The sequence below is a fragment of the Myotis yumanensis genome, unplaced genomic scaffold, assembly GCF_028538775.1.
Source record: "Myotis yumanensis isolate MYYU_CA2020_CCGP unplaced genomic scaffold, mMyoYum1.0.hap1 SCAF_19, whole genome shotgun sequence".
Taxonomy (NCBI): domain Eukaryota; kingdom Metazoa; phylum Chordata; class Mammalia; order Chiroptera; family Vespertilionidae; genus Myotis; species Myotis yumanensis.
The window spans coordinates 12,931,589-12,959,094 of record NW_027223770.1 but is presented as its reverse complement, the minus strand read 5'-3'; the positions used below and the strand labels follow the sequence as shown (position 1 = coordinate 12,959,094).

General features: G+C 53.3%; 2 protein-coding genes across 3 annotated transcripts; one reads left to right on the top strand and one right to left on the bottom strand.

Moving 5' to 3' along the window:
- Positions 1-1,332: 1,332 nt before the first annotated feature.
- P2RX6 (purinergic receptor P2X 6) lies at positions 1,333-11,874 on the bottom strand. The gene is given in 13 exon segments (XM_070399753.1): positions 1,333-3,707; positions 3,709-3,756; positions 3,843-3,920; positions 4,091-4,156; positions 4,242-4,335; positions 5,594-5,703; positions 5,792-5,933; positions 6,014-6,094; positions 6,169-6,262; positions 6,447-6,522; positions 9,471-9,542; positions 10,861-11,011; positions 11,741-11,874. Coding segments are annotated over 13 exon segments (1,287 nt in total). The 3' UTR covers positions 1,333-3,566.
- Positions 11,875-12,807: 933 nt separating this feature from the next.
- LRRC74B (leucine rich repeat containing 74B) lies at positions 12,808-25,707 on the top strand. 2 transcript variants are annotated; one of them, XM_070399739.1, is made up of 9 exons: positions 12,808-12,987; positions 13,311-13,453; positions 13,856-13,988; positions 14,908-15,114; positions 18,361-18,470; positions 19,380-19,495; positions 20,556-20,634; positions 22,592-22,687; positions 24,390-25,707. In XM_070399739.1, exons 1-9 carry the CDS (start codon positions 12,831-12,833, stop codon positions 24,543-24,545), a joined length of 1,197 nt encoding a protein of 398 aa, XP_070255840.1. In that variant the 5' UTR covers positions 12,808-12,830; the 3' UTR covers positions 24,546-25,707. The 2 variants fall into 2 exon arrangements, with proteins under 2 accessions (XP_070255840.1, XP_070255841.1); XM_070399740.1 differs by lacking the exons at positions 22,592-22,687; positions 24,390-25,707 and adding an exon at positions 21,093-21,141.
- Positions 25,708-27,506: the final 1,799 nt, after the last annotated feature.

Below are 27,506 nucleotides of genomic sequence, written 5' to 3'. Positions count from 1 at the left end.
TAGAACTTTCCTAGAGAAGGCAGGACCAAAGCGGAGTTCAATACAGAGAATATAAGAGCGAGCTAAAGTAAATGAAAACAAAAACAAAACCGCCCTGGCCAGTGTGGCTCAGTGGGTTGAGCTCTGTCCCGTGCACCAAGAGGTCACTGGTTCGACTCCTGGTTCAGAATACATGCCCAGCTGGTGTGAATGAGGCAGCTGATGGAGGGTTCCATTTCATCGATGTTTTCCTCTCTCCCTTCCTCTCTCAAATCAATTTTTAAAAAACGTATTTTTTTAAAAAAAACACGGATGTAATATTTAAAAGCACACACACAGATTGCTAGGTCAATAGAGGCATTGTGTGATGTTCTCAGTGGCAGTTCGCATGGTCTGGATTTAAGCAAACACGCCTTCACACACACTATGGATTCTGTGTGACGACTCTTCAGCTACCCACGCAGCCCTTCCTCTGGCGGATTTCAGAGAGTGTGGTCTGGGGGTTAGAGGGCTAGGCAGCAAGCTGGGGCTTCCAGGGGGTGGTGTTTGGAAAACCAAATATGGGACTCTTTCCAGGGAGGCCTGACAGGGAGTGCAAGGCAGCAGGGTCAGCCTTGGGCAGAGGTTGACAGGAAATGGGGCAGGAGGGAGAAATGCACCTGCTGCCAGGACTAGAGCAGTTGGGGACAGACAGGACTGCCATGGCCAGCACTGAGAACAGCACGAAGGAAGTGCTGGGAAGCCAGATGTGAAGAGGAGTGATGGGGATAACGCGGAGAGGTCATATGGGGTGACATCCTGGTGGGCTTTGAATGGTAGCATTTGGGGTGGATTTGGCCTGGGGAGAATAGCAGGCTAGGGGTGGGGCTGGGGGTAGGGGTGTCCAGAGGACAGAAGCTGTAGGAGACAAAGGCAGAGGGAAAGAGAGCAATGAGGACTGACATGGGGCCAGCTGCATGGACTAATGACCCCTGCTGTGGCCCTGGCCAGTCAGTAGAGACCACCACCCTGAAAGGACACAGCTGGAAAGCTGATGCATATTCTATTGGGATCTTCCCGAGACCTCCAGATAAATTCCCTCAAGATGGAGGACCCAATGAGGCTATCTCTATAGGGCGTGCCCGAACCTTCCCCCAACCCTTCTCTCTCTCTCTCTCTCTCTCTCTCTCGCTCTTTCCTCTCTCTCTCATCTTCTATGCACCAAGAGCCCTTCTTTTGCCTCTGTAATTTGTTTCTTCTACGCTCACTTCTACCTCTGTGACTTTCTAAGTAAACTTTATCTATAGTTTGAGTCTTGACTCTGAATTCTTTCTTAGCCAGAACTCAAGTTCTGATGTTGCTGAACCAAGGTTCAATCTGGTGCCTTTTCACTGCCAACATTTCGACTTATTTAGGTCTTTTTAAATTTTTTTTTTCAACGAAGTTAAGTAGTTCTCAGAGTACAAATCTTGCATTTGTTTTGTTAAATTTATTTTTTCTCAGCTTTATTGAGATATCATTGACATATTATTCTAAGTATCTTTATAAATTTATTCTTTTTGATGCTATGTAAACAGAATCATTTTAATTTCATTCTCCATAGTTCTTTGCTAGTGTAGAGAAATACAATCAATTTTTGTATTTTTTCAGCTTTATTGAGGTATAACTGGAAAACCTGCAAGATATTTAAAGTGTACCTCATGATTTGATATACGTACACATTTTGAAAGGATTCTTCCCATCTAGCTAATTAACACGCACACATTTATCTACTTAAAAATTTTTCATGAGAACATTTAAGTTCCACTCTTTAGCAAATTTAAACTATACAACCCAGTGTTATAGTCATTATGTTAGACATTAGATCCTCTGATTTTTGTCTATTTATCTTGTAGCCTGCACCTTTGCTGAACTTGTTGGTTTCAATATTTTTGGTATGAATTCCTTAGTATTTTCTACACATAAGATCATGTCATCTGTGACTAGAGATAGTTTACTTCTTCCTCTCCAATGTGCTTTAGCGTCATCACATCTTCATGGGTTCGCTCTGTGTAACTGCCTTGTTCAGTAGGGTCTCAGCACTGGCCCCTCCATATCCCTGGAAGTTTACATTTCCCTGTGCCATCCATGCTAGGCCTCGTATGTCCACCGTAGCTGCCTGTGAGTGAGAACCCTTCTCCTGCTACATAAAAAGTCAGTGCTCCAAAAGAGTGCACACTGGCTCTCAGGTGATCACTGGTTAGGCTTTAGGGGAGCTCTTGTCACAAAACTGCCCAAGTCTCTTGGCTTGAAATGCATTTTTTCTAGATTTTTGTGAAGGCATTTCAGAACAAGGAACATTTTATGTTTAGGCCACATGGGAGCAGGTTAAGGGAATTGTCATTCCTGCAGAAAGTGGGATTCTCCATTTAAGAAGTTCCTCAAGATATCAGGCAAATATCAGAAGGGACCAAGGGGCTGGCCAAGGCACGGTATTCCAGGTGGCACCATCTTGTCTGGGAGTCCACTATCCTATCATCCTATCAGCATCCCATGGAGCCAGACAGGCTGCAGGTGCCCCTAAATTCTATTCCACAAACCACATATAAACCTGAGGACATGTATGAAGTTCTGGGGGAAGAGGACATCTGTTTTGGTTTTGCTTTGTTTGGATGGATTGTCATCATTTTTCTGTGAACAAGTTAACACATTGTCACACCAACTTTTTCACTTTCAATTAAGTGGAAAGAGCAGAAGGACAAAGACGCCTCAGCCCCAGGAATAAATAAGCCTGAGGGGAGGTTGGGAAAGCCATGGGATGGGACACAGGGACTGGCATGGAGTAGCTGCTCAGGACATGGGAGCAGCTACTGATTATCCAGGAATGGGAGGCTGCTGTTGGGGTTCCCAGGGTCCTCCAGGCCTAATGGGTCCTCCTAGGCTAGGAGGGGCTGCCACTGGCATCTGAGGTGCCCCAGTGGGTTGTCCCCAGGAGTCGGCTTGCCTCCTTTCTGAACACTGACTATAGCTACAGGCTCAGAACAGCCATCATGAGTTTTTCCAATTCACAGAACATTCCCCAAAGCAATGCGCTCACTCGCCAATGTATGAGGGTGGTTCCATTGCACAGGAGAGATTGCCCAGGGCCACTGCAGCGCCCAGTGCAGCACCGCTGAGAGGGTGGGGGCTCTACCTGGGACGGGGGTGCTGGCAAGGGGAGGAGGGCTAGAAGCCAGGCTGGGCTGGAGTTGGCTACAGTCTGTGAGAGGGTCAGTGCTGGCAGCTGGTGAGCGGGCCACTGCTGGGAGCACTGGGGACAGAGCCTGGGAGAAAGTTCTCTAGACACAGACAGAGCAAGAGCCCCACCGGACCAGTGCCCTGCCATGTGGTGCCCAGGGCTCTCCCCTTCTCCACGGCTCCTGTTCCACTGCAGATCTCTATGCAAGACTGGCTTCTGTCACTCCCCAGGCAGCACTGCTCCAAAGCTGGAGTCAGGGGAAGGACAGTCTGCCTGGGAGTTGACAGTAGAATTCTCCCCACACGCCCCACCCTGGTTCTGCAGGGGCTTCATCCATGCGGTCCCCCAGGTGGGACCCACCCTTTGCAGCTACAGGAAATGGTTACAGGCTTCAAGAATGGGCCAGCGAGTGGGGGCCAGAGCCCGGGCAGGGCCACCCTGGCATCAGCGTCTGGCTCTCAGAAGCAGTGGCCATTGGGGCAGGAGCTGGGCCGCCTCTAAGCCACGTGGGCAGCCTGGGTCGGGGGTGAAGAGGCCGGCTCTGTTTGCTCAGGGCTGGGGGTCACCTTCGGGGCCTTTGCCTGCAGATGAAGACATTAGGTCAGGGCTCTGGCCAACAGCCTCCAAGTGCAGCAGCACCTGGTGGCGGAGCAGGCCCACCGCTCACCTCCTCATACTTGGTTGTCCAGTAGAAATGGGCTTCTCCATCCACGTATAGCAGCAGCAGGTCACAGAAGAAGGTGATCTGGGAGAGTCAGGGTAGACCCGTGTCCCGGTCCCAGCCTGCCCTCCTGCCACCCTCCCCAACCCTCACTCCCAGACTCAACAGCAGGCAAAGGGGGCTCAGTGTGCATGCAGGCGGGTCTGGGCACGCGCATTCTGCAGCCAGAGGGAGCCCACATTGGCCACACTCACCACGCCCAGCCAAGCTACTCCGGTGCCCAAAGTGATGGTCATGGGGATGAGCCCAAACTTCCCTGCCTGAGAGACACCTGGGCTGAGTCTCAGACCATGATTGTCACCTCCTTCCACCCCAGCTCTGCCCATCCTACCTGGCCCCTCCTACCTGCCCAGTAACGATGACGTCGAAGCGAATCCCATAGAGTTTAAGCAGGCTCCGGGCCTCCACGCCTGAGCCTTCCCACCAGTGAGTGGCTGTCCTGCGGGCAAGAGAAAGTCTGGTGGCCTGCTCTGCCCGCTCCCAGCTGGCTGGCCCTCCCAAGCCTCCATCTTGCTCATCCATTGACTCCAAATCCTGGGACTCAGCTGTGCCGCTGCTGAGAACACAGGGGAAAAGCAAACCAGAACCTGCCTCTCAGAAGCTCCCTGCCCTCTGAGGGCACAGGGATGAGACAGAAGAATCTCTAAACAGACACTGGCAGTGGGGGGTGGGGGGGTGGGGGGTGGGGATGAGTGGGGTCAGGTCAGGGTTGTGAGCATCCAGAGGGTGGAACTCACTCTCCCCTAGGAAGCGGGGAAGGCTTCCTGCAGGCGAGACTTTCAGGCTGGGTTTTTGGGTTCAGGAAGGAGTTCTAGGCAGAGACAGTAGGGCCAGTGAGAGCACAGAGATGAGGGGAGGAGGGTGTGGGCAGGGAGCCAGCCCCATAGAGTTGCAAAGGGCTGGTGGAGGTCAGTGAAGCCAGGTATGTGCCCTTGACTGGGAATGAGATCCACAACCCTTCAGTGTGTGTGGGGGGGTGAGGGGGGGTAGGGGGGAAACGCAATGCTCTAACCATTGAGCACACTGGCCAGAGCCTGCCAATGTTAAAGTTTTTGAGTGTGACAACGTGGAACGTCCCATAGGGAATGTCCTCATTCTCAGCACAGTGTTGAGAGGGGTGAGTGAGTGTCTAGATGTCTGCCACTTACTTTTCAAAGGTTGCATCTGAAATCTCTCTAATTACTAGTATATCTGGCTCATTCTAGAGAGGAAGGGAGAAGCAAATGTGGCAAATGGTAAAACAACAAACAAATAAAAAACTCTGGTGAACTCAGATGAAGAGTATATACGTGTTCATGATATTAATCTTTGAACTTTTTCTATAGATTTAAGAAAATTTTTAAATAAAACCTTAAGGAAAAAGTAAAAAAGGAAGCCCCCTGTGCTGTGGAGGGGAGATGCTGAGGCAGGGTGGGGTGGAGGAGGGGCTGAAGGTGAGGGGTCCCAGTTATAACCCAGGTGTGGGAACAGATGGGGTGAAGGGGGAAGAGCTCAGGAGGGCAGCTGGACAGGGCCTGTTCTGGGGGACCTGGAGCTGAGAATACCCCCTCCTGCTCCTGGGACCGCCCTCTTACACAGAGGGGAGCATCCAGAGGGCTGGGCAGGGGTGGGGTCTGTCCTGACCTCCACAGGAGGACAGGTGAAGGTGCACCTGGCTGAGGAGCAGCATGGGGCACTGGGGGCGGGGGCAGTGGCACCTGAAATTGTAGCTCCTCTGCTGCAGCTGGAAGGAGTAGTGGGGTTGGCAGTCAGAGCCCCCAGTGTCCAGGTTGCAATCCCAGAGGACATGGATGCTTATAGCACCGCCCTGCACACAGCACATCAATGTTCCACTGTCACATGGGCTGGGACCCTCTCCCTGAGTCCTCCCAGAACCCTGCCCACCACAGACCCACCAGCAAGGCCAGTTCCTCAAAGACCCCTCCAGCTGCGGCCACAAGGTCCCCAATGCGGAACACCGGACAGTGGGGGCTGGAGCGGGGGTCATATCGGCAGCGCTTGAAATAGGTGTTGTCCCAGGTCTCCAAGGCATTGGATCTGAGCGGGTGGGGGAGGGAAGGTTAGGCCAGGATGGAGATACGGAGAGTCTGGGCCCCTCAGGACTCACCCATACTTACTTGGAGAAGTTGAACTTGCTGAAAGTGACAGTGTTTTTGATGAACAGTGTAAAGTTCTCGGCCTGGACCAGTAGGGGCTCCCTGTGGGGTGGGGGAGGTGAGGGGCAGGTTCTGCCGGTCCTGGCACCCTGCCTTGGGATTTGGGGGAGACTTACATGGGCACAGTGTCGCTCTCCACTGGGCACCAACCGTGGATCTCACAGGTCCTGTGGGTCTCATTGAACACCACACACTGGCCTGTTTTTATGCCTTGAAAACACAAGACAGACTCTAGACCTGAGGTGGGGGATGGGTGGACAAGGGGCTATTGACAAAACGGAGACACAGAGGCACCACCAGGCCTGTACCCAGGAGCCACCCAGGGGCACAACCTGCCCCCCAACCCCCAGCCCCATTCTCAGTAGAGGCACTGGAAGACTGGGCCCATGGTTACCATGGCTGTGTGTCCCTGTCTCCCCTTCAGGACAGTCTTCGTGGGCCCAGCAGCTAGCCAGCGGGATGGAGGGGTGCTGAGGTGGGTGAGAGCAGAGTTGTCAAGGGCCCAGTGGGTGATCCAGCCCTGCAGGCCACAGGGACCTGTCCCACCCGTCTTAGTCCCCCAGGGTTCTCTGAGTTTGGGGGCACATGGAAAAGCTGGAGGGTGCAAATAAAATGAAGTGGTCAGAGCAGGGAGGGTGAGCAGCCCCCAACCAGAGGGGTGCAGGTGCTGTATTCCAAAGCAAGGCAAGACTCCTTTCCTCTTGGTAATTCTGTCCCTGGTGGGCACAGAAGTGGTTTATCAAGGCCCAACTCCTTTGATCCCAATTCAGATCACACAACAGGGAAGGTGGAGGGACCCTGGGAAGGGTAAGTTCATGCTGGAGTCACTGGGTGTGGCAGACAAAGGACAGGGGCCTGGGTAGGGAAGTAGGACTTCACAGGCTAGCCTCTTGCCTGCCTGTTCTTCAGTAAAACAGGGACATTAGCCTAGCTGGTTTGGCTGAGTGGATAGAGTGTCAGCCTGCAGACCGAAGGGTCCCAGGTTCGATTCCAGTCAAGGGCACATGCCTGGGTTGCAGGCTGAGTCCAATGTGCAGGAGGCAGCCAATCAATAATTCCCTCTCATCATTGATGTTTCTATCTCTCTCTTCCTCTCCTTTCCTCTCTGAAATCAATAAAAATATATTTTAAAAACAAAACAAAAACAGGGACATTAATGCAGGCACACCGCCACAGAGTTGGGATCAGCCAGGAGGGGAAAGTGGTGAGCTTTCTTGGGGTCCCAAACCCTGGAGAGGAAGGTACCCTTGAGCATCAGGCACTTGCACAGACACGTTCTGCTGGGGCAGATGATGGACACCACTGTCCAGGGCACCCAGCTCAGGGGCAGCAGGAGGAACAGTGTCAAGGAAGGGCTTGGGGATTCTGAGAAGCCAAATGAGATGATGGGACTTTTGGGGGGTGGGACTGTGCTAAGTGGGCAGAGGACAGTGTGGGGCCACTTTTTCTGCCCTGTTGTCCCTACCTGTGTCCTGAGTCTGCCCCTCTCCTCCACCCTGGCTGGGCCACCATGTCCTCCAATTGGACCCCATGGTGACCACCACCGGGTCTTGCCTCTGACCTCATCCACCTCCACCCAGCAACTGGAGTGGTCCATGCCATGTAGAGAAGATGGAGCACCCCTCCCAGAGCCCTCCCTGGCTGCCTGCCGCTCCTGTGATTGAATTCACCTCCTTAGTTCACAGGGCCCCTGAGATCTCGGGCCACCCCTTCCCACCCCAGTCCAAGTCTAGGTCCCAGACCCACTCAGCAGCAAATGACTCTGGAGCTGCCTCACCTCACACAGCTCAGGTCCTTGCCCGCACAGCCCTCTGCCCGGACATCTTTAAGATCCCACCTGAGCCTCCAGTCCCACGGGAAACCCTTCCTGAGGCCTCAGGCAGAAGTGCCTCCCCCGGTCCCCCAGCTGCGGCATCTGTCCCCATCACAGGACAGCCACTTTGGCGGGGCTGTCTGTGCAGGAGTTTCTTGAAGTACAGGGGGCAGAGCTTTTCAAGACCAGCACAGGGCCTGGCCCAGGGGGAGGCTTGGCAGGTGTTTGCCGAAGGAGCACAGTACATATGCTCGGAGGGACCAGATGGCCAGGACTCCCGAGAAGAGCTGGCAGGAACTCTGGCTCGTCTCAGGAAGCTGGGTTTTCAGATCAAATGAATGCTGTGCCCTGGCAGTTTCTTAGGAAGGGCCAAACGCCAGGACATGGGCAAAGAGGAATCACACGGATTCCAGAAAACACAGAACCATGGCTGCAGCAAAAATCAGAACAGGCGATAAACTGAACATTAAATAGATGTCTTCTGAGCATCAGAGAGGGAAGGACATCGTGTGTGCTTCGCAAGCATTAGCGCATCCTTTGTGCACGTGACTCCCCTTCTTTGAGAGCAGGGCCAGCCAGGGACATGGGGTACCCTCGGCAACTGTGGTGGGACCGACACCCAGGGACCCAGGGACAGATGAGCACACAGTCCAGCAAGCAATTCAACGTTGGACTCAATTAAAGGAAGTTGTTACCATGGAGGTAGGTTTCCCGAGTTATGTCCTGGGTCCCAACTGTTCAAACAAAATTATAGCTGGGGAACCATATACTTAAAAATGGTTAAGATAGCCCTCACTGGTTTGGCTCAGTGGATAGAGCTTCAGCCTGCAGACTCAAGGGTCCCGGGTTTGATTCCGGTCAAGGGCATGTACCTAGGTTGCCGGCACATCCCCAGTAGGGGGTGTGCAGGAGGCAGCTGATCGATGTTTCTCTCTCATGGATGTTTCTAACTCTCTATCCCTCTCCCTTCCTCTCTGTAAAAAGTCAATAAAAATAAAAATAAAAATTTAAAAAATGGTTAAGATAAGCCCTGCCTGGTGTAGCTCAGTTGGTTGGGCATTATCATGTGCACAGAAGGATTGCAGATTCAATTTCTGGTCAGGACATGAGCCTGAACTCATAAGCAAGAGTATGCTCTGCTTGCCCACAATAATGAAAACTGCCTGGGGACACACCACTAGAGGCTGGGCACAGAGAAAGGGAGGTGATCTCCCAGCTTGGTTCTTGCTGTTAGAGCCCACCTAAGCATGGTGCCCAGCTCCTGGAGTCCCACTGACAATAGGGAAGTGCCCAGAGGCAGAATCAGGATGGGGAGGGGCCTGGATATCCCACAGAGAATGACGGTGGAAGGTTCTGGAAGCATACTTCCCAGAAGTCCAGAGTCCTGTACCCACAGGCTGGGAGGAATTGCAGTAATTCCTACCAGGCAGGGCGCTTGTGAAAACTACGTGAAATGATTCACAGAAAATTTTTATCCCAGTGCCTGGAATACAGTAATACATACTGAGCCCTCAGGCACCTGGGAAGGAGAAGGGAGGACATGGCTGGGGACCCAGGGCTGGAAGAAGAACTGGGAACCGCTGGAAGTCTCCGGGGCAACCTTACCTCTGGGCACCTGCCCTGAACTTGTTCTGGCGTCACAAGGAAGTTGGTCACCAAGAAGAACACATTCTCCCCCTAGAAGGCAAATGTCAGGGTTTGCGACATGGCTCCCTCAATGTGAGGGGACAGAAGCTGGCAGCTTGGTGTGTGAGGGAAGGAGCCCTGTGCCCAGGGCAATGCCTCCAGGGAGGCACATTGAAGGAGAGATGGGAGGCTAGCTGGGTTTCTGGCCATTTCTGAGCCCATGTCTGCCTCTTTGAGACAAGTGTATTTCTCATGTTCATGCTCATTCCCTTTTCTAGGAGCTCTTGTTTCCAGGCACTAAACATCTAGAACTGAGTTGGGCCGGGCACATGCCCAGCTGGTCAGAAGGCAGGCCCCTCATTGCACGCATGGCCAAGGGCCAGGGTAGCAGGTGGTGAGCTCTGCCTGGGCAAATGGCGGCCAAGGACAGGAAGAGTGGCTGGCACCCGTGTGCTGAGCATAAGCGCTCTGTGAATTTGGGGGAATGTACACCCAGGAAGGGGAGGCAAGGGCTGGGCAGAGGACTATGACAGCGGTCAGGATCTGGAGGGACTTGGTGGCTACCATCATGGACAGGGAGACTGCCCAGGGTGGGAGGCGAGGGCTGGCAAGCTCTGATGATGTCGCCTGTGGAAGCTCAGCCTGACTGCTGCGTGTGCACCTGGGACCCACTCGAAGACCGCAGCCTCATCCAGGTGTGGCCTGAGCAGCAGTGAAAACTGTTCGGCGATGGACAGGCTGGGGTGGGGGCAGGAAGGGGTCAAGCTGCGTCCAGCTTTTGCACTGGTGGGTGAAAAGAGGCCACCGGGGAGAGGGAGATGATTTTTCTTGGACGTGGTGGGTGAGCACCCAGGAGGCAACTGTGCTCGGGGCAGGTGTCACTGGGGATACAATTTGGGCATCAGCAGGACAGAGGTGGAAGCAGACTGTGGACAATCTGGGTAGGAGAAGCGGCCAGAAATGCAGTGTAGGACGGGCAGCGGAGGAGGGCCTGATGGCAGCCCCCCAGGTCAGGGAGGCAGGCATACAGGAAATTCCAGGGCCTGGCCCTCCATGCCCTTCCCACCCTACCCTCAAGCTCAAGCTCAATGTCAAGTTCCCAGATATTCCACTCTTCCAGATGCAGCCTTTGTAAATGTACTGCCCCTGGCCTGGCTTCCTGAGCCCTCCTCTCAGTCACCTGGAAACCTCTTACACATCCCCATAGCCCTGTCCAGGTGCCTCTCCTCTGAAAGGCCCTTCCCGAGTCCAGCCCTGTGACAGCACCAGCTGTCATCACCCCGTCCGGCATCACATGCCTCTCTTGCACACGTGTGCTGTGATGGTGGCCTCAGGTGTCAGCACCTGGCGACAGCACTGAGGCACCCACCTGCGCCGGCTTCACGAAGTCAGCCACATCCCACAGCCGACTCCCCAGCTCCTTGATCTGGACCACAGAAACGCCTTTGAGTTTGGTGATAACGGAAATCTGGGGGTCCAGGTCCTGTTCCTGGTAGCCTTTCTTGACGAGGAGGGCCCACCTGGGGAGGAGCAATGGGCAGTATGGTGTGTCCCTGGCACACTGTGAGCAGTGGCCAAGCTGGGCCCTACTTTCTCAGCCTCCTCCCTCACACCCTGTAGGCTCCCAGAACACCACTCAAGTCCCCTACTTCTTCTCCATGCTCATCCCCATCGCACGCCCCCCGCCCGCCCCCGCAACACCCTGCACAGGCCAGAAGCACAGGCCATGCATCGGAGACCCAGTGCCCACATGGTGTCTCCTATTAGGCACTCATGGGCTTGGAGATGTCCCCTACCAATTCTTTCACCAGCCAAAACCCTCCCCCTGCCCCAGCTAGACCCAGCTTCCTCCTTAAAGATTCCCCTGACCGGGCCAGAACTGGTGAGTCAGGGGAATCTTAGTATTCAATCGGGGGCCTTAGTATTCTAGCTCTCACAAGTGTCAGGGGCTACATCCTGCCCTGCCCAGGGCCTCATGGGCAAATGGTGGAGCCCATCCTACTCTGTGCCAGAGCCCAACATGGGGGACAAGGCTCAGGAAAAGAGGCAGGTGGGCACACGGCTTATTCTTGTACCCACTGGCCCCTATACAGACAGAAATCCTTCCTCTGCCTACCCATTACCCTGTCCCAACCTGCCCCGGCCTCCACTACCACCAGCCTGGCCCCTGAAGAATCAAACCCTCAACCCTCAGCCCAGCAGGACAGTCATGGTCCTTCAGCCAACGTGGCCAGGAGCCGCTCTCTTACCCTACCACGTAGACCAGAGCCCCGAGCTGCAGCAGCCTCTGCAGGACGCCCACCCGCCAGTTCCTGGTCATCACATACTTCTCGGTCTTGTAATCCAGAAGCCCCCAGTCTGCCAAGGGCCCTGGGGAGCCCATGCTCCCAGCTCCTGCTGGCTGCTGGGGCACATGAGTCAGCAGAGCAGCTGCAGTCACAGCTGAACAGGAGATAAAGCAGGAGCCCAAGAAGGACCTGGCCAGCAGCTATTAAAGGGACAGGATCCACTCGGGGCAGGGTCCAGCCTCCCCTCTCACCTCCCAATCATGGGTTCAGTCCCAACCCCCAGCTGCCCTGGGCCTCTCCAGACTCCTTCTGCCAGACCCTGGGCACACAGAGAGGAGCAGCCCCTGTCCCCTGCCCTCTGGCCTCACTTCCTTGGGTGGTGAGGGGATGATTGATAGGTGGTATAGGTACCGTGAGAGGTACTGGGGGTTGCAGGGGTCCAGAGGAAGGGCCAAGGAAAGGTTCAGAAAGAAGTGACCTCTGAACCCACACTTGAAGATTCTGAAGTTCAACAAAGTTGGGGAGGAACGGTCCTGGTGGAGGAAGCGGCATATACGATGCTAGAGCATGACAGAACTGGGACCCACAGAGAGCGTGACTGGCTCCAGAGAGGAGGGTGGCCAGGCTCTGCAAGGTTCCCCAAGCCTTCCTGTGTAATGCCCTCCTCACAAACTGCCCACATCCCCCAACGCAGGAACTAACAGCCCAGAGTCAGGAACTTCCCCCAGCCGTGGGAAGGGGGGCAATGCTGGAAGCGCGTGAGATGGCAGGGAGAAGAAGCACCCGCAAAGTGCCCCCCACCCCCCTTGCACTCAAGGTCTTGTCCGCCTAGCTAAGAGCGGACTCAAGTTCAGAGCAGACTAGAGGCGGTTTCTGCAGCAACCAACAACACCAGGTTGCCCGGGTGACTGCGTCGGTCTCTATTTGCTGCAACAGAAGCCTGTTCGCTGCACACCACATGCAATTGGTTGGTGAAGTAGGAGGGTCCGCCCAGATTCCCTGGCTAATGATGTGGTGTGTGTAGTCCTGACATCGGTGCAGCAAATGCAAAATGGATGTAACCATGAGGGGTCCCTGCGAGAAGTCTGGGGAGAGTGAAGAACAGGAGAAAGAGGTGGCAGCGGCAGCTACGGCAGCTGGGCGTCCTGCAGGGGTCCCGGAGGCTGAGGATTCAGACACAGATTCGGACTCTAACCTGGAGACGGAAGGTGCCTCTGGGCAGGGCCTGCTAGGCTGGTCTCACCTTTGGGGCTTCTTCAGCAGGAGTGGGAGGGACAGGCTGGGATCAATTGGGCAGGGGCCCTTGTCCAGCCGAGCAGGGAGCTCATCCCTCCGTGGGACACCTTCAGCATAGCCGGTGGCGGCAACTCCCTGTGCCTTCCCTACAATGCTCCTGGGGCATCAAAAGCTCCACTGTTAGAACACGCTGCAGAGTGAAATGCTGGGCGGTGACAGAGGACAGGGGAACCCTTGGAAGGTGGCTGGCTGTGCCTGAAGAGGGATCCACATTCTTCTCTCTGTCTCCTACTAGGCACCCATGGGCTCAGAGAACTGGTCAAGGACACCCTCTACCTGAAGTCTTGCCGGGCCCACGGTGCCGTGCCCGTTTCCTGCTTTCTGCGCCAAGGGAGAGCCCCAGAGCTGAATCTGCGGCACCGTGGCCTGGGGCCCCAGGTACCCCTGGAGGAACCTTGGGGCCAGGCTTGTAGGGACAGGACCTGGGAGGCAGCAGCCATGGGTGTATCCCCCTTCCTGAGCCTGTCCCAGGCATGTCCCACCCAGGCGGGTGACAGGTGGGATCAGGGCTTTGAAAGAATTCAATCAGGGCTGGGGAGCCTGCAGTGGGCACCTAGCCTGCTGGAGGCGGGATCAGGAAAGGCTCCAGGAAGTGGGATCTAGGTGGAGCCTAGAACAAGAAGCAGGGGTCCCCTGAGCTCGTGGAAAAGGGAGGGCCTTCCAGCTGGAAGGCACCAAGTGGGCTGAGCCCTGGAAACATGAGCCAAGGTAGCAGCTATCTACGTCTGGGGCCTTCAGCCCGAGGAAGGATCAGGCCTTTCAGGCCCCTCTCTGTCCTAGGGGGCCCGGGCTCTGGCTCCTGCACTATCCTCCAATCCCTATGTCAAGCGGCTGGACCTTCGGGATAACGGGCTCCGTGGGGCCGGCGCAGAGGCCTTGGCGCACGCCCTGAGCAAAAGCAGCAGCATCTGTGGTAGGTGGGCAGGCTTGAGTCCTCCCTTTTCTGAGGGGTGTACCCTGCCCCCAGAGCTTCTCACCTGGGACCTGCTGGTGTTGCTGGGGAGGGGACCTCATCACAAGGGTGGAGTTAGACCTTCTGTGGTTCACCCAAAGCTGATGCCACTCCTTTCCTGACCAACCCCACGCCACCCACTCACCTCCTCCCCTGGCCGGCACACTCTTCATGTGGTGGCCTCCCAGTGCCTGAGTGCAGGTGGGAGAGTCCTTTGACACACAGGTAGGGGCTAGGCAGGGTGAGAGGAGGGAGGGTTGGGTGGGTGTTTGGTGGGACTGGATCCAAATGCTGCCTCTGCCATTAATAAGAAGGGTGACCCTGGGCAAGAAGCTCAACCTTGTTGAGCCTCAATTTCCAATCTGTGAAATGGCACAACAATACCACTTAGACTTTGGAGATGTGGTGAGAATCAGTGAAACTGCTTGTGGCCCACATAAGTGATGAGTGTCTGGCCCACATAGGTGCTCTGAGCATGGCCACTTAGACTATAATTGTCAGTCCCCAGAAATATGGCAGTGAGAGCTTCGGGGTGTGGGGGGGGCCTGTATTACTACCAGGCTCAAATGATTAACAGGGTGGCCACATCTCCATCACAGGCATTCTCCATAGCAACAGGAAGTAGGTGGTTTTAGCCCCTTGACAAAGAAGCTCATGGACACATGGGGTGGGAATGGGCATCAGGGAAGCTACCCGGGGCCTGAGAAAACCCATCTGATAGGTGCCGGAGTCGCCATGCAAAGCCATAGCGACTCCCTGGACAGTACGGCTAACAAGCCCCTTTGCCACCTCAGACCTGGAGGTTTAGGGGATGAAATAGGGTGGAGGAGGATGGCGCCTGGCTTTGAATTCCACTGACAGGAGTGGTGCCAACCCCCAGATGTGGACCTGTCGGAGAACCAGCTGGGAGCGGTGGGAGCCCAGGCCGTCTGCGCTGCTCTCATGGCAAACCCTGCCATACAGAAGGTACAGCTGGCAGGGAACAGCCTGGAGGAGCAGGCAGCCCAGTACCTTGCTGAACTGCTGCTGGCCCACAGGGGCCTGAAGTCCCTGGACCTGAGCTATAACCAGCTAAATGACCAAGCAGGTAATACCCAGCCAAGGCCACCATGAGACACTTGAGCTCCTCTTCCTGGGGCAGAGGTGGGTGGAGGGTGGCAGGACCCATCAAGCATCCATGCTCTGGCTCCTGCTCCCCAGGTCCCACAGAGACCTGCCCTTTTCCCACTCCTTCCACACAGGACTCTTAATCCGCTCCACGAATATCTCACTGCTTGCTGCTACATGTGTTGGGAGCTGATAGGGCCACTAAGAATCTAGCCATGAACAAAACAAAGGCCCGGGCCTCAAGGAACACATATCAACAAGATAACTCTCCATAATTATTGGTGCTACTAAAGAAACAAACAGGGCATGATTCTAGAGAAAAATGGGAACCACCCATTAGAGGGGTGGCCAAGGTGGCCTCTGTGCAGGGATGACATTTAAATTGAAATGAGCCGTAACCGGTTTGGCTCAGTGGATAGAGCATGGGCCTGTGGACTTAGGGTCCTGGGTTCAATTCCGGTCAAGGGCATGTACCTTGGTTGCGGGCTCATCCCCAGTAGGGAGTGTGCAGGAGGCAGCTGATCAATGTTTCTCTCTCATCGATGTTTCTAACTATCTCTCTCCCTTCCTCTCTGTAAAAAAATCAATAAAATATATTAAATTGAAATGAGCAGGGTGGGGGAGGAATCAGTCATGGAAAGGTCAGAGGGAGAGCATTTCAATCAGAAGGACAATAAACATGCAGGCCTATTACCCAGACTGGCAGACATCAGTGAGCCAGGGGAGAGTGGCTAGGCCGTGGGATAGAGAGGCAACAGGGGGCTGAAGGGCTACAAAACATGGCAAAATGCATGAAGATTTTATTCTAAGTGCCTTGGAAGGCATCAGTGAGATTCCTTGGCCTTACTACTTTCTCTCCTGCTCCAGGGCCATTGCATGGGCTGTCTGCTTTGCCCAGAACATGGCATTTGACCTGCCTGCCCCCAAGCACTCCAATAAATTATAAGAATCCCCTGGGACCTTGGGTTAGGAATACAGATCCCTGGGCACCTGCTGAATCAGACTTGGGGGGAGGGGATGCATCTGTGTCTTTACTGGAAGACCAGGAGATTTGTCTGGTCCAGAAAGTTTGGGAATCACTGCTCTGTCTCAAGCTGCTTAGAGTGAGTGGGGTGGCACAGCCTTGGCCTGTGAGAAACAGCCCTAGAACTTAACGGCCAGAATGTCAGTTTGCCTTCTAAGAAAGTATTGTGAGAAGCCAGTAACATCAAAAGAGAAACTCATCTCAGACTTTCAACAAACTAAGTATAGGCATCCCTCTGGGCCTGCACCAGAAAGGTGGCCAGGATGGAGGGGACTGGAAGCTAAGGCCCTGCAAAGGCTACACAAATATGGAGCTGGGTCCCCAGCTTGGAAGAGGACAGACATAGTGGGATCATTTGTTCCCCTGAGAAAGGATCTGACTCCCTTGAGGGGTGAAGGAGCTTGGGTCTCAGTCTCCCCACATGACCCATGGTAATGGTCGCATTGGAACTACAAGAAGTCAATTCATACATGGGTGTAGAAGAAAATTCTCACCCCCCAGCTGTTCAACAAAGTAGGGGCTTCCCTACAACATGAGGGACCACTGCCCTCTCCTCCCAGCCCTGGAAGTGTCTGAAGAAGAGGAAAGTACCGTATCTGAGAACCCGCATACCTGCAGGAGTCAGACCCAGTCCTGGGTGGGGTCTGGAATCCCAGCACACATAGTACAGGGAGTCTTTGCTGTCTCTCAGTTGCTCTCCAAGGTGCTACAGGGTCTGCTGGCCAGTGTTCTGGCTGAGCGCTCTGCTCAGTTCATCTTTTTTCATCTGTGCATTTCTTCAACCCAGCCTTACTAGACCTGTGGGGACCATGGAGATGGGTCAAATTAAGATCCCTGTGGGACTCCCAAGCTGATGGGGGAGACACACTAGGCAGAGAGCCTGGAAGGATGAAAGCTGTCAACACAGGCCCAAGGTGGCCCAGCCCAGTGGGCAGGAAAGGCTTTCTAATGCTAAGAGTTCAGGTTAGAAGGACGAGGAGCTGTTAGCCAGGTGAAGAGGGAGCTCAACAGTTCCACGCAGGGGACAGCCAGGAGGGGAGTTGGTGCTGGCACTTTTGAGACCTAGAAGAGGTCAGACTGGTTGAGTGCCCACAGGGTGAAGAGCAGGGTGGGCGGGTGGCTAGGGCTTCTGTCCTCTTAACATACGGAATATCTTTTAGGGTTTCTCACTCTACACACCGCCCTCCACCATTTCCTTTCTCTACCACCACCGCCTTCTCTCCACTACAACTGTGCCAGTCTTGTCACCTCTAGCCTAGACCATGGCATCAGGCTTTCAACTAGTCCCTCACCCTCTCATATTTGCCCTCACCAACCCTAGTCCACTACCTACACCCACTAAGGAATCCAGCCTTGTCACCACCCCCCCCAGGCTGTTATTGTGTGTGTGTGTGTGTGTGTGTGTGTGTGAGTGTGTGTGTGTGTTTTAATCCTCACCTGAGTATATTTTTCCATTGGTTTTCAGAGAGAGTGGAAAAGAGAGGGAAAGACAGAGAGAAACATCAATATGAGAGAAACACATTGATTGGTTGCCTCCTGCACACACCCTGACCAGGGTCCGGGCCAGGTAGAAGCCTGCAACTGAGGTACATGCCCTTGACCAAATTTGAACTCAGGACCCTTCAGTCCGCAGGCCAAATCTCTATCCACTGAGCTAAACTGGCCAGGGTCAGCCTTGTCACTTCTTAAAGCCCACCCTGCCTCCTCACCAATGATAGGGCAGTGCCCAAGACTCTTGGCCTAGCATTCAAGGCCTCTTAGCATCTCTTAGTTGCCCATCACTCCTACCTCATTTCACTGGCTTCCCCTCACCCTGCCCAGTGCCAGGCCTGCGTGCATTTCCACCAGTGCCCCATGCTCCCTGTGTATATTTGGTCTTTCCTTGTCTGCTCTCCTCTATGTGTGCAGACATTCAAGGTTATCGCCTCTGTCCTCACTGTCCTGACCTCCCCACAAATAGGGTCAGCCCCCATTCTGTTCCTATGCCTCCTGTTTGTAGTTTAGAATAGTTCCCTTCCCATTCATCTGTACTTATCCCTCCCCCCTTAAATATGAAAACCTTGGGGGCAGGGCAAGCCCATGTTGGGTTCAACTCTGTGATCCTCATGCCTAGCAGAGACCCTGCCACACAGCAGGCATCAGGATCATTTTTTGAAGGAACGTACAGAGTGAATAAGAAGGTCTGTCTTGGTGTTTCGGAAGGGGAGACGCTTGGACCAGCCTTGGCAGAAAACACAGGACTCACCGAGCTTAACCTAAGCTGGAATCATCTTCGAGGCCCAGGCGCTGTCTCCTTTGCCAGAGGACTGGGGGTATGAGGCCCCCACCCACCCCACAGCCAGCCTGTCCCTTGAAGGCAGGTCTCCCAGGGAGCAGCTCCCCATCATTGCAGCTCTTCGGAAAAGAGGCTTGGACCTTTTAAGCAGAGCTTAAGGGATATTTTGTTAGGGGGTCTTTCATTTTTCCAGACCCATTTTATGACTTCAGTACACTGTGCCCAGTCTCACGTCATTTACTGAGGAATCCGCAGCTGATTACTACACACCTTCCCCAGACATCACAGACTCTCCATGGTGGGGGACACATGCTCCCTATGGGGCATGCACAGGTGCCTCTTTGAGTGACACGCTTAGATCCCAGCACACATTCTAACAAGCCACCTGCTCCCATGGTTGTGGTCCAAAGGCCTGAGGAATGGGTGGCTGCAGTCTCTTCCAGGGTGGCACAAAACGCCTGAAATGCCCTCTGTGTCAGCTATCTTTTGGGGGTCCTCTTCAGGGAATGGCAGCTACTGTCTTGCGCTCCAACAGGGGCTGAGCTGGGGTCCTTCCCCACAAGGTGACAGGTCTGTCTTCATAGCATCCCCACAAGCTCCTGTCCTTCTCCCCATCACAGCCCCCTGGGCAAGTTTCACCCAACTCTAGGCCCCTGAGCTGCTCTGTGCCTTGGGGTACCTGCCCTCAAGAGGTCCCCAAGCAGGCATGGGGTCTGCTCACTGCATCTCTGGGGTCTGCATTCACGCCCACACCCACCCTCCATGCTGTGCTTCTGGTCGTTCTGCTCTACTGGTCACCATCATCCAAGCCCCGAGACTTCCCTGGAACCTCTATCCTGCTCTCAGTCTGTGCTCTGCACCCTGGGTGTCCTGGGCTCGAAGGCTGTGGCTCTGGCTTTCTCCACTGTCGCTTGTGGTCCCATGGCTTTGCTCTTTTGTATCCCAGGCAAACATCTTCCTGAGAGTCCTGGACATTTCATACAATGGCTTTGGAGACCCTGGAGCCTCTGCAGTGGGTGAGGCACTTCGGACCAACAATGTGTTGGAGGAACTCAACATGAGGTGAAGAGAACGGGGTGCCCCCCATGTCACAGTCTCAGGGCCCATAGCCACCCTAGGGACCAGGGGCTCCGTGATCTTGCTGCTGTTCACCACTTCAATTCCCAAACTGATCACAGTCTATGATGGGCTTGAGCCACAATCCAGGAGCACCTAGCTCCGTCCTCTCATTCAAGGTCATCACTTATACTCTGGGCTCATAATTCCTACCACACAGGCAGGGGCTGGGAATTGCAAATGCATGTAAAGTCTCTTCAGCAGAGCCTGGTGTGGGCTGGGTGCTCTGTGTGTTTTCCTCCCTTTCAGAAGAGGAGCTGACTCTGATAAGTGGGTCCATATGCATGCTCTCCTCAGCACGTGGCTGCTGGGGGCGGGGCCTGCAGTTTGTGCTGCTCCTCCCCGCCCAGGCAGACTCTCAGCCCTCGGTAGGTAACCGGAGGAGGGACCACAAGTCGAGGAAAAGAGAGGGACAGAAGCCTGACAGGTCATGCTGGGGCTGCCAGGGCTGAGCCCCTCCCAGGAGCTGCAGACTGAGCAGGGCCTGTCTGCTGTAGTCCTTCCCTCCCTTCCTCCCCGTGTAAGGAGCCAAGGCCAGAGGAGTCCATGAGAGATGCTGACATTTGAGGCCAGAGCTGGGGTCTGAGAAGTCAGAAAGAAATGGGACTGGCTCCAGAGAGAAAGTGCCATGCTGAGGTCCAGCAAGAGGAGGAGGAGAGGACATGGGGAGGGAGCCGGGTGGTTTTCCGAAACAGCTGTCATGATGATAGGTACTGGGGGCCAGCTCTGAGAACACCTGCTGAGTCTGAGGGCCAAGGAGCAACAGCTGGTGGGGGTGGGGAGAACCTCTCCAGGTAAGTATCTGAATGCTGGGAGCCTCCAGTGAAGGAGGATCACTATCCAGCTTTCACACTCTGCCCTGCCCAGGGTCCCCGGAGCATGAGTGGAGGCTGGGGTTGAAACCCTACCTAGGGGATGCACCAGAGGGGCCAGCTCGATCCTGGGACAGTCTGGCTCTGTGCAGCTGCACGGAAGATAGCACAATGCACATGTTTTTCTGTTGCAGCAACAACCACATCTCTGCGGTGGGAGCCCGGAGCCTGGGCCTGGGCCTCCGGGTCAACCAGACACTGAGGATTCTTGTTGTGAGTGCTAGACTGATGGGGAGGCCCCAGCAGACCTGCCTGCGTCTGTCCACACAGATGCTTCCCCTGTCACAAAAGCCCACCCCAGTGGCAGCAGGGGACACAGGTTCCAGAGCCCAGAAGGGGGAGGGGGCCTCCTGCATTCCTCTTTTACCACGTCTTCCCCTTGCCACTCACTCACCCATCTCTAGCCTGGTGCATGCGCTTCTTCAGACTCCTCCCTGCTCCATCCTTCCCTCCCAGTGGCATCACCACATCTCCCAGCTGTCCTTTCTCCTTCTCAGCCCACCAGAGTGCTGCTCTGCTGCTGATGATTGAGGCACCCTTGCTTCCCCTTCATCTTCTCCCCTGCTCTTCCTCTGGCCTTGCTAGAACCCAGGATCAGCCCAGGTGCACTGTTGCCACTACTCAGACTTACCTGAGGCCCTGTGTGCACAGCAGGGGTTTCCTTCCTCCAGGATTGTCAGTGGGGACGGAGAAGCTGAGGAGAAGACAGAGAAGCGAGGGTGCAATGAGGATAGAACAGCTCCATGAGAACCACTGTGCCCACAGCATGTGCTCAGAGGATAGTACCACCAGCTCCGGGGGGGGGGGGGGGGGGGCGGACATCCAGCTCTGCCTGACCCTCAACTCCCTCAACTGGCAGAGGAGCCCCCTGAGCACTCCCATCCCCAGTCTGAGGCTCACTCCTCTCCCACCCCCTACCCCATCCCATGCCCTCCCCCTTTCCTGCTCTAGAACCCAGACCTCCCTAAGCTCTGGATCCAAATTTCCACCTGCTGGATGGTCCCCCCGATGTTTCATAGGCACATGGGGTTCTCAGAGTCCAACCTGAATGCATTATCTCCCTCTAAAGGTTGCCTCATGGTGTGTGTAGAGGGGGAGGGCTCCTTCTCATCCAGGCAGAAGCTTGTCCCTCCCTCTTTCCCACACCTTCCTTTCCCCTGAAGAGCTCTCAGGCTACCTGCTCCTCCTTCTCACTTTCCCTCCTGGAGTTTTGTTGACCTGCTGGTTTCTCATCTCTAGCCCTTTCTTCCCACCTGCTACCAGGTGACCTTTCTAAACCAGAAATATGCCTCTGTCCCTCCCTGCTTTAAACCCAGCAGAGGTTCCCTGGTGGATAAAGTCAAGCTTAGTATTGTGTCATTTGCAGACAGGATATGGGCTCTGCCAACCTGCCTCTCCCTCCTGACTTGAAATGTACTTATCTCACCCAAGCTCCTTAGAATTCTCCAGACATTCTGTGCATTTTCTTATTTCTCTTTGCCCCTGTTGCTCTTCTTGCTGAAATGCCCAGCTCCACCCACCTCATCTGTAAAGCTCAGCTCAGCTATTTGACCACTTACCCAACCTTTACCTCCCAGGTAGAGTTGGCTCACACTCACTCTCACTGCACTTATCACACTGCATTTTTATGCTGTTTCTTTTAAAAAATATATATTTTATTGATTTTTTTACAGAGAGGAAGGGAGAGGGATAGAGAGTTAGAAACATCGATGAGAAACATCGATCAGCTGCCTCCTGCGTACTCCCTACTTGGTATGTGCCCGCAACCAAGGTACATGCCCTTGACCGGAATGGAACCCGGGTCCCTTGAGTCCGCAGGCCGACGCTCTATCCACTGAGCCAAACCGGTCAGGGCTATGATGTTTCCTTTTCCTCTCCTCCCCCAGTGGGTGAGCTCTTTAAGGGCAGGAGTGTGTCTTGTGTGTGTGCATCTTGGCATGTGGCAGAGCCAGGCACTGGGTAGGTGCTCAGTGTCTATTTCCTCTCTTCCCTGGCCCTGAGGCCTCATCCAGGGCGTTCTGTCTGATGGAGACACCTTGTGAGTTGAGACAGTGGGGCTATCCTGAGGCACATCATCAGAGACACGGAATCCCCAATCTTCCCTTTTGGGGTGCTCTCCCGGTCTCCCTAGGGTCAGCTTTTCTCAGTTTTGTGTGTGTGTATTTCTTAGATGTCCAGGAATCCCATGCGAAGTGAAGGCTGCGTGGGTGTCCTCAAGTCTGTCCGGGATAATCCAGTGTCTGCCCTGGAACTGCTGGATTTCTCTGTAAGAACTTTTCACAAACCTCACCTCTGAGCCTCCTCACAGCCCTGAGGTATAGTTAGTGGAAGAAAGTGGGGCTTAGAGAAATAGAGTGCCCTGCCCGGATACATGGTGTGGCTGAGTCTGAGCCCCACACCAGGCCTGAAAGTAGGTCATAATGCCACTCTGGCTCCACTCCCAGGCCTGACTGCAGGTACTGCTGTGGCCTCCCCTCCGACCCCTGCCTGGGCTCTTCATGGGCTGAGAGAGCGTAAGTGGCTCAAGAGGCACAATGCTTACTGTTCACTAATATTTGGATTTGCGGGTGCAGCACCTGCAAGGCAGCCCCCTCCCCCACCTTCCCTGTACTGCCTGCAGGCGAATCATGGTGCTGGAAGACTCATTTGTGTGGCTGTGAGGGAAATCGGGACCCATTTTCATTCAATTTTGCCTTTTTTAATATAAAAACAAATGTCACTCTTTTCTAAGGCAATTAACATTAAGGAGAGAATCCCCAAATGTGAATTATTAAAAGAAAGTTGTCACAAATCACTGCTTATTCCACCCTGATTTATTTAAGCCCAGACTTGAGTCAAAGTCTTTCCAGAGATATGTTTTTACAGTTTCAGTCCTTCAGGCTTGGGACAACTGGTTTGAACATTCTTATTCTTTCCTTCTGCCCCCAAATGCCTGGTCTCTTCGACTCCAAAGCCAGAAAGAGCTTGCCATGACCATGTTCCCTCTACTCAGAGAATTCCTGTCAGCACCTGACTCTATCACTCTAAAAAATAGAACGATATATAAAATTGCCCTGCCAGTCCTAACTGGTTTGGCTCAGTGGATAGAGCGTCGACCTGCGGACTCAAGGGTCCCAGGTTCGATTCCGGTCAAGGACATGTACCTTGGTTGTGGGCACATCCCCGGTAGGGGGCGTGCAGGAGGCAGCTGATCGATGTTTCTATCTAGTTGAGGTTTCTAACTCTCTATCCTTTTCCCTTCCTCTCTGTAAAAAATCAATGAAATATATTTTTTTTAAAAATTGCCCTGCCAAAGTACATGCTTATTTAAAGCAATGCATGTTTATTTTCAGAAGCTTTTATATAATAAAAATAGGACAGGATTTGCCATCAGACAGGCCTGGAACCAAGTCCTGAGCCCATCATATGGGATCTTGGATCCTGAATTAGAGACCAACACTAATCTAGATGCAATGTTCTATTTCCCTGTTCCTTAACTGTTACCATTAGTCTAATCTGACTCAGATTTTATCCTCAGCTTTAAGGGAAATGCTTCTGAATCCTTATAGTTCTCGTAAAATCCGCTGCAGAACTCGGTCTCTTCTTTATGTTCAATGGGGCTAATATCTATCAACCAGGATCACTGTGAAAACAGAATGAGATGACAGACCCTCTCTTTTCCCCGGCCCCTGTTTTTCATTTTTTTTATCTACAAGCACAGTTATGCTGAAAAGTACACATAGATTAAGGGCAGAGCTCAGTGAATTTTCACAAACAGCGTATATCTAATAATCAGCCCCCAGCTCAACAAACAGAGCAGGTCCCTAGAAGTCTCCCTGGAGCCCCTTCTCTTCTTGATTTTAATAGTTTGAGGAGTGATACCACTGTCATCCATAGGGAAGAAGCTGTCCTAAGGAGCTTCTTCAAGACCTCGTGTGTGTGAGTAAAAAAGTCAAGTTCTCAGAAAGTGATCCTTGGTTTCTCCTCAGGGTATCCAGGTGCACAGAGAGTTTGAGGACCTCGCTAGCTCAGTGAAGGCGATTCTTCCAGGGCTTTGCATAAAGACTGATGCCGGCAGAGTGGAGTACAAAAAAGACTTACTGGCAGTCTGGAGACCGTCCCTACCAGCATCGGCCCCTAAATGACTGTGGAGTGCAGCCTCACAATGTGTTCTTACCACTTGAGTCTGCACTGAGTCACCATGTCAACCAGGTGGTAAGTCTCATGGAGCCGATCTTCACGATGACTCAAGACACCTGTATCCGCCTTTCCATCCCCATCCACTGCATGAACGGGGGCCTTCCGTTGTTCTCCCTCATTCCTCTGACGCGAAGTTGTACTATGTGCCGCGCACTGAGCTGGGCATGGGGCCAAAGTTGCCCAAACAAGTCTCTGCTCTGGGGACTTACCGTGGGAGACAATTAAAATAGAAGGCGATGTGCAACTGGCATTCCCAAACTCAACTTGCCATGATGCAGACTGTCACGTTTTTGGGAAGGCAATTTATCGATAGGCACTGAGAGCCTTAACTGCCTGTGTCCTTTGATCCGGTGGTCTAACTAATCGGCTCTACAGAAGTAATGCTATTTATAATCATGAAAATTGGAAATAACTTAAATGCCAACTAAGAGGGGATTGGTTTCTAAGATTTGGAACTTTGGAACATGGAAAGCCAAGTGCTCAAAGTACAGTGAGCAATTTGTGAAAATGCACAAGATTAATATTAAGTAAGAAAATCAGGATTAAAAAAATCATTTCTGCAAAAGGTTAAACATGGAGTTACCATATGCCCCAGCAAATCCAGTCCTAGAGAAATAAAAACATATGTCCACGCAAAAACTTGTACACAAATGTTCACAGCAGCATTATTAATATCTGCAAAGGGCAAATGCTCACCAACTGAAGAATGGGTAAATAAAACGTGGTATATCCATACAAAGGCAGTAAAAAAGAGTGAAATTTGGGATGACAAAATGTTCTAAAATTGCCCTGTCCAGTGTGGCTCAATTGGTTGGAGCATCATCCTGTATACCAAAAAGTTCCCAGGTTCAATTCCCAGACAGGGCACATACTAAAGTTATGGGTTCAATACGGGGTTGGGTGTGTGCAGGAGGCAATGGATTGATGTTTCCCTCTCTCTAAAAGATTTTAAAGATATATTTTAATATTCTGAAATTACGGTAATAGTTGCATAATTACATGGATATACTAAAAACTGGAGGCCTGAAGGTTTATGAATTTTAATGTTTTTAATGTTCCTGCATTTCCACACTTTCTACTCTAAGTATGTGTTATTTTCATAATCAGAAAAATAAATGGTACTTAAAAACACAACCTGATACAGGCTACAATTCAGTTGTGTGCATGGTGTGCTTGACATCCTGAGTAAAGTGAGTGCTACATCTTGAATTATGACCCTCCCCACAATTCGTATCTTAAAAGCCCTGACCCCCAATGTGACCGTATTTGGAGATAGGAGGTAATTAAGGTTAAATGAGGTCGTAATGGTGGGGCTATGATCCAATAGGATTAGTCTCCTTATAAGAAGAGACATCAGGCTCTAGCTGGTTTTGCTCAGTGGTTAGAGCGTCAGCCTGCAGACTGAAGGGTCCCGGGTTCGATTCCGGTCAAGGGCATATGCCCGGGTTGCAGACTTGATCCCCAGTGTGGGACGTGCAGGAGGCAGCCCGATCCATGATTCCCTCTCATCATTGATGTTTCTATCTCTCCCTCTCCCTTCCTCTCTGAAATCAATAAATAAAAATATATTTTTTTAAAAAAGAAGAGGCATCAGAAAGCTTGTTTTCTTCCCTGTCCTCTCATGTGAAGACACAGTAAGACACTGCCAGCCAGAAAGCAAGCCCTCCCAATGCTCCCCGACCTTGATCTGGGACATCTAGCATCCAGGACTGTGAGAAAATAATTCCTGTTGTTTACGCCACTCAGTCTGTGGTATTTTGTTTTGGTTTTTGTTTGTTTGTTTAAAGAAAGGAGTTCAGGTTTTATTTTTAAATATATTTGTATTCATTTCAGGGGAAAAGGGAGAGGGAGAGACAGAACCATCAATGAGAATCACTGACCCGCTATCTCCTGCACCCCCCACACTGGGGATCGAGCCTGCAACCCCCCAGAATCGAACCGGGACCTCCTGGTTCATAGGTCGACCCTCAACCTCTGAGCTGCACCCGCCAAGCAGTCTGTGTACTTAGTCATGGCGGCCCTGAGCTAAACGAGACAGAAAGATTCCCTCTCATGGGGAGAAAAGGCGGGGCGGGTTTCTCCTGGTTTCCCTGGTTCTCTGACCCTCCTCCACCCCCTTCCTCCTATTACCGATGCCACCCTCCCCAGGGCAGGCCTGATGGCACCATTCAGAGGCTCCCCAAGTCCTACAGGAACGGCCCATGTCAGGGGCGGGCTCCCCACGCTCCTTCACGGAGAAGGGAAGGGTGAGGCTGGCGCCAGAACAGAGTGCTGCGTTATGGCGATGAGCCTGGGTCCCTCTGCCCCCACTTTTCCCAGAAGTAAAAAAAAACCACACACACTGGATCCTAAAGAGAGGTTAGTCGATCTTGACGGAATGGAAGAATCAAGTCATTGTTCCAAAGTCCTCCCAAATGGGCACCGCCCCATCCCCTTGTCCCAGGACATCCATTCCTCATTAAAATCCCGCCCAATTTCAGGGTGCTGGCCAGAACAGGCCTTTCTGCACCGGAAAGGGGTGGAAAAGTGAGAGGGTGCAGACCTAAGGTGGATGTCGGTCATACCTCTGGGAGGTGGCGGTGTTTGCAAAAGGCCTAAGAAACAGAGAGGCAAAGGCTTGAGGTGCCCGGCGAGGGGGTGGCCGCACAAGGGGGACATCGAGTCGTTCGCATGCCGCCGGGTGCTCACGGGCACGGTCACATCCGGTGCCCCGGCCAGGCGGGCGCCCCAGGCGCTCCAACCTCAAGTCGGAGAAGGCTCCCGAACACCCGACCGCGCTCGGCCTTCCTCGCCCCCACAGCCTTCCCGCCAAACACGCATCCAATCAGAAAGTGCCACACTCCAGGAGTTCCAGCGACAGCCAATGAGAAGCTGGGTCCTAGGCCTGGGCCCGCCTGAGGCGCCCC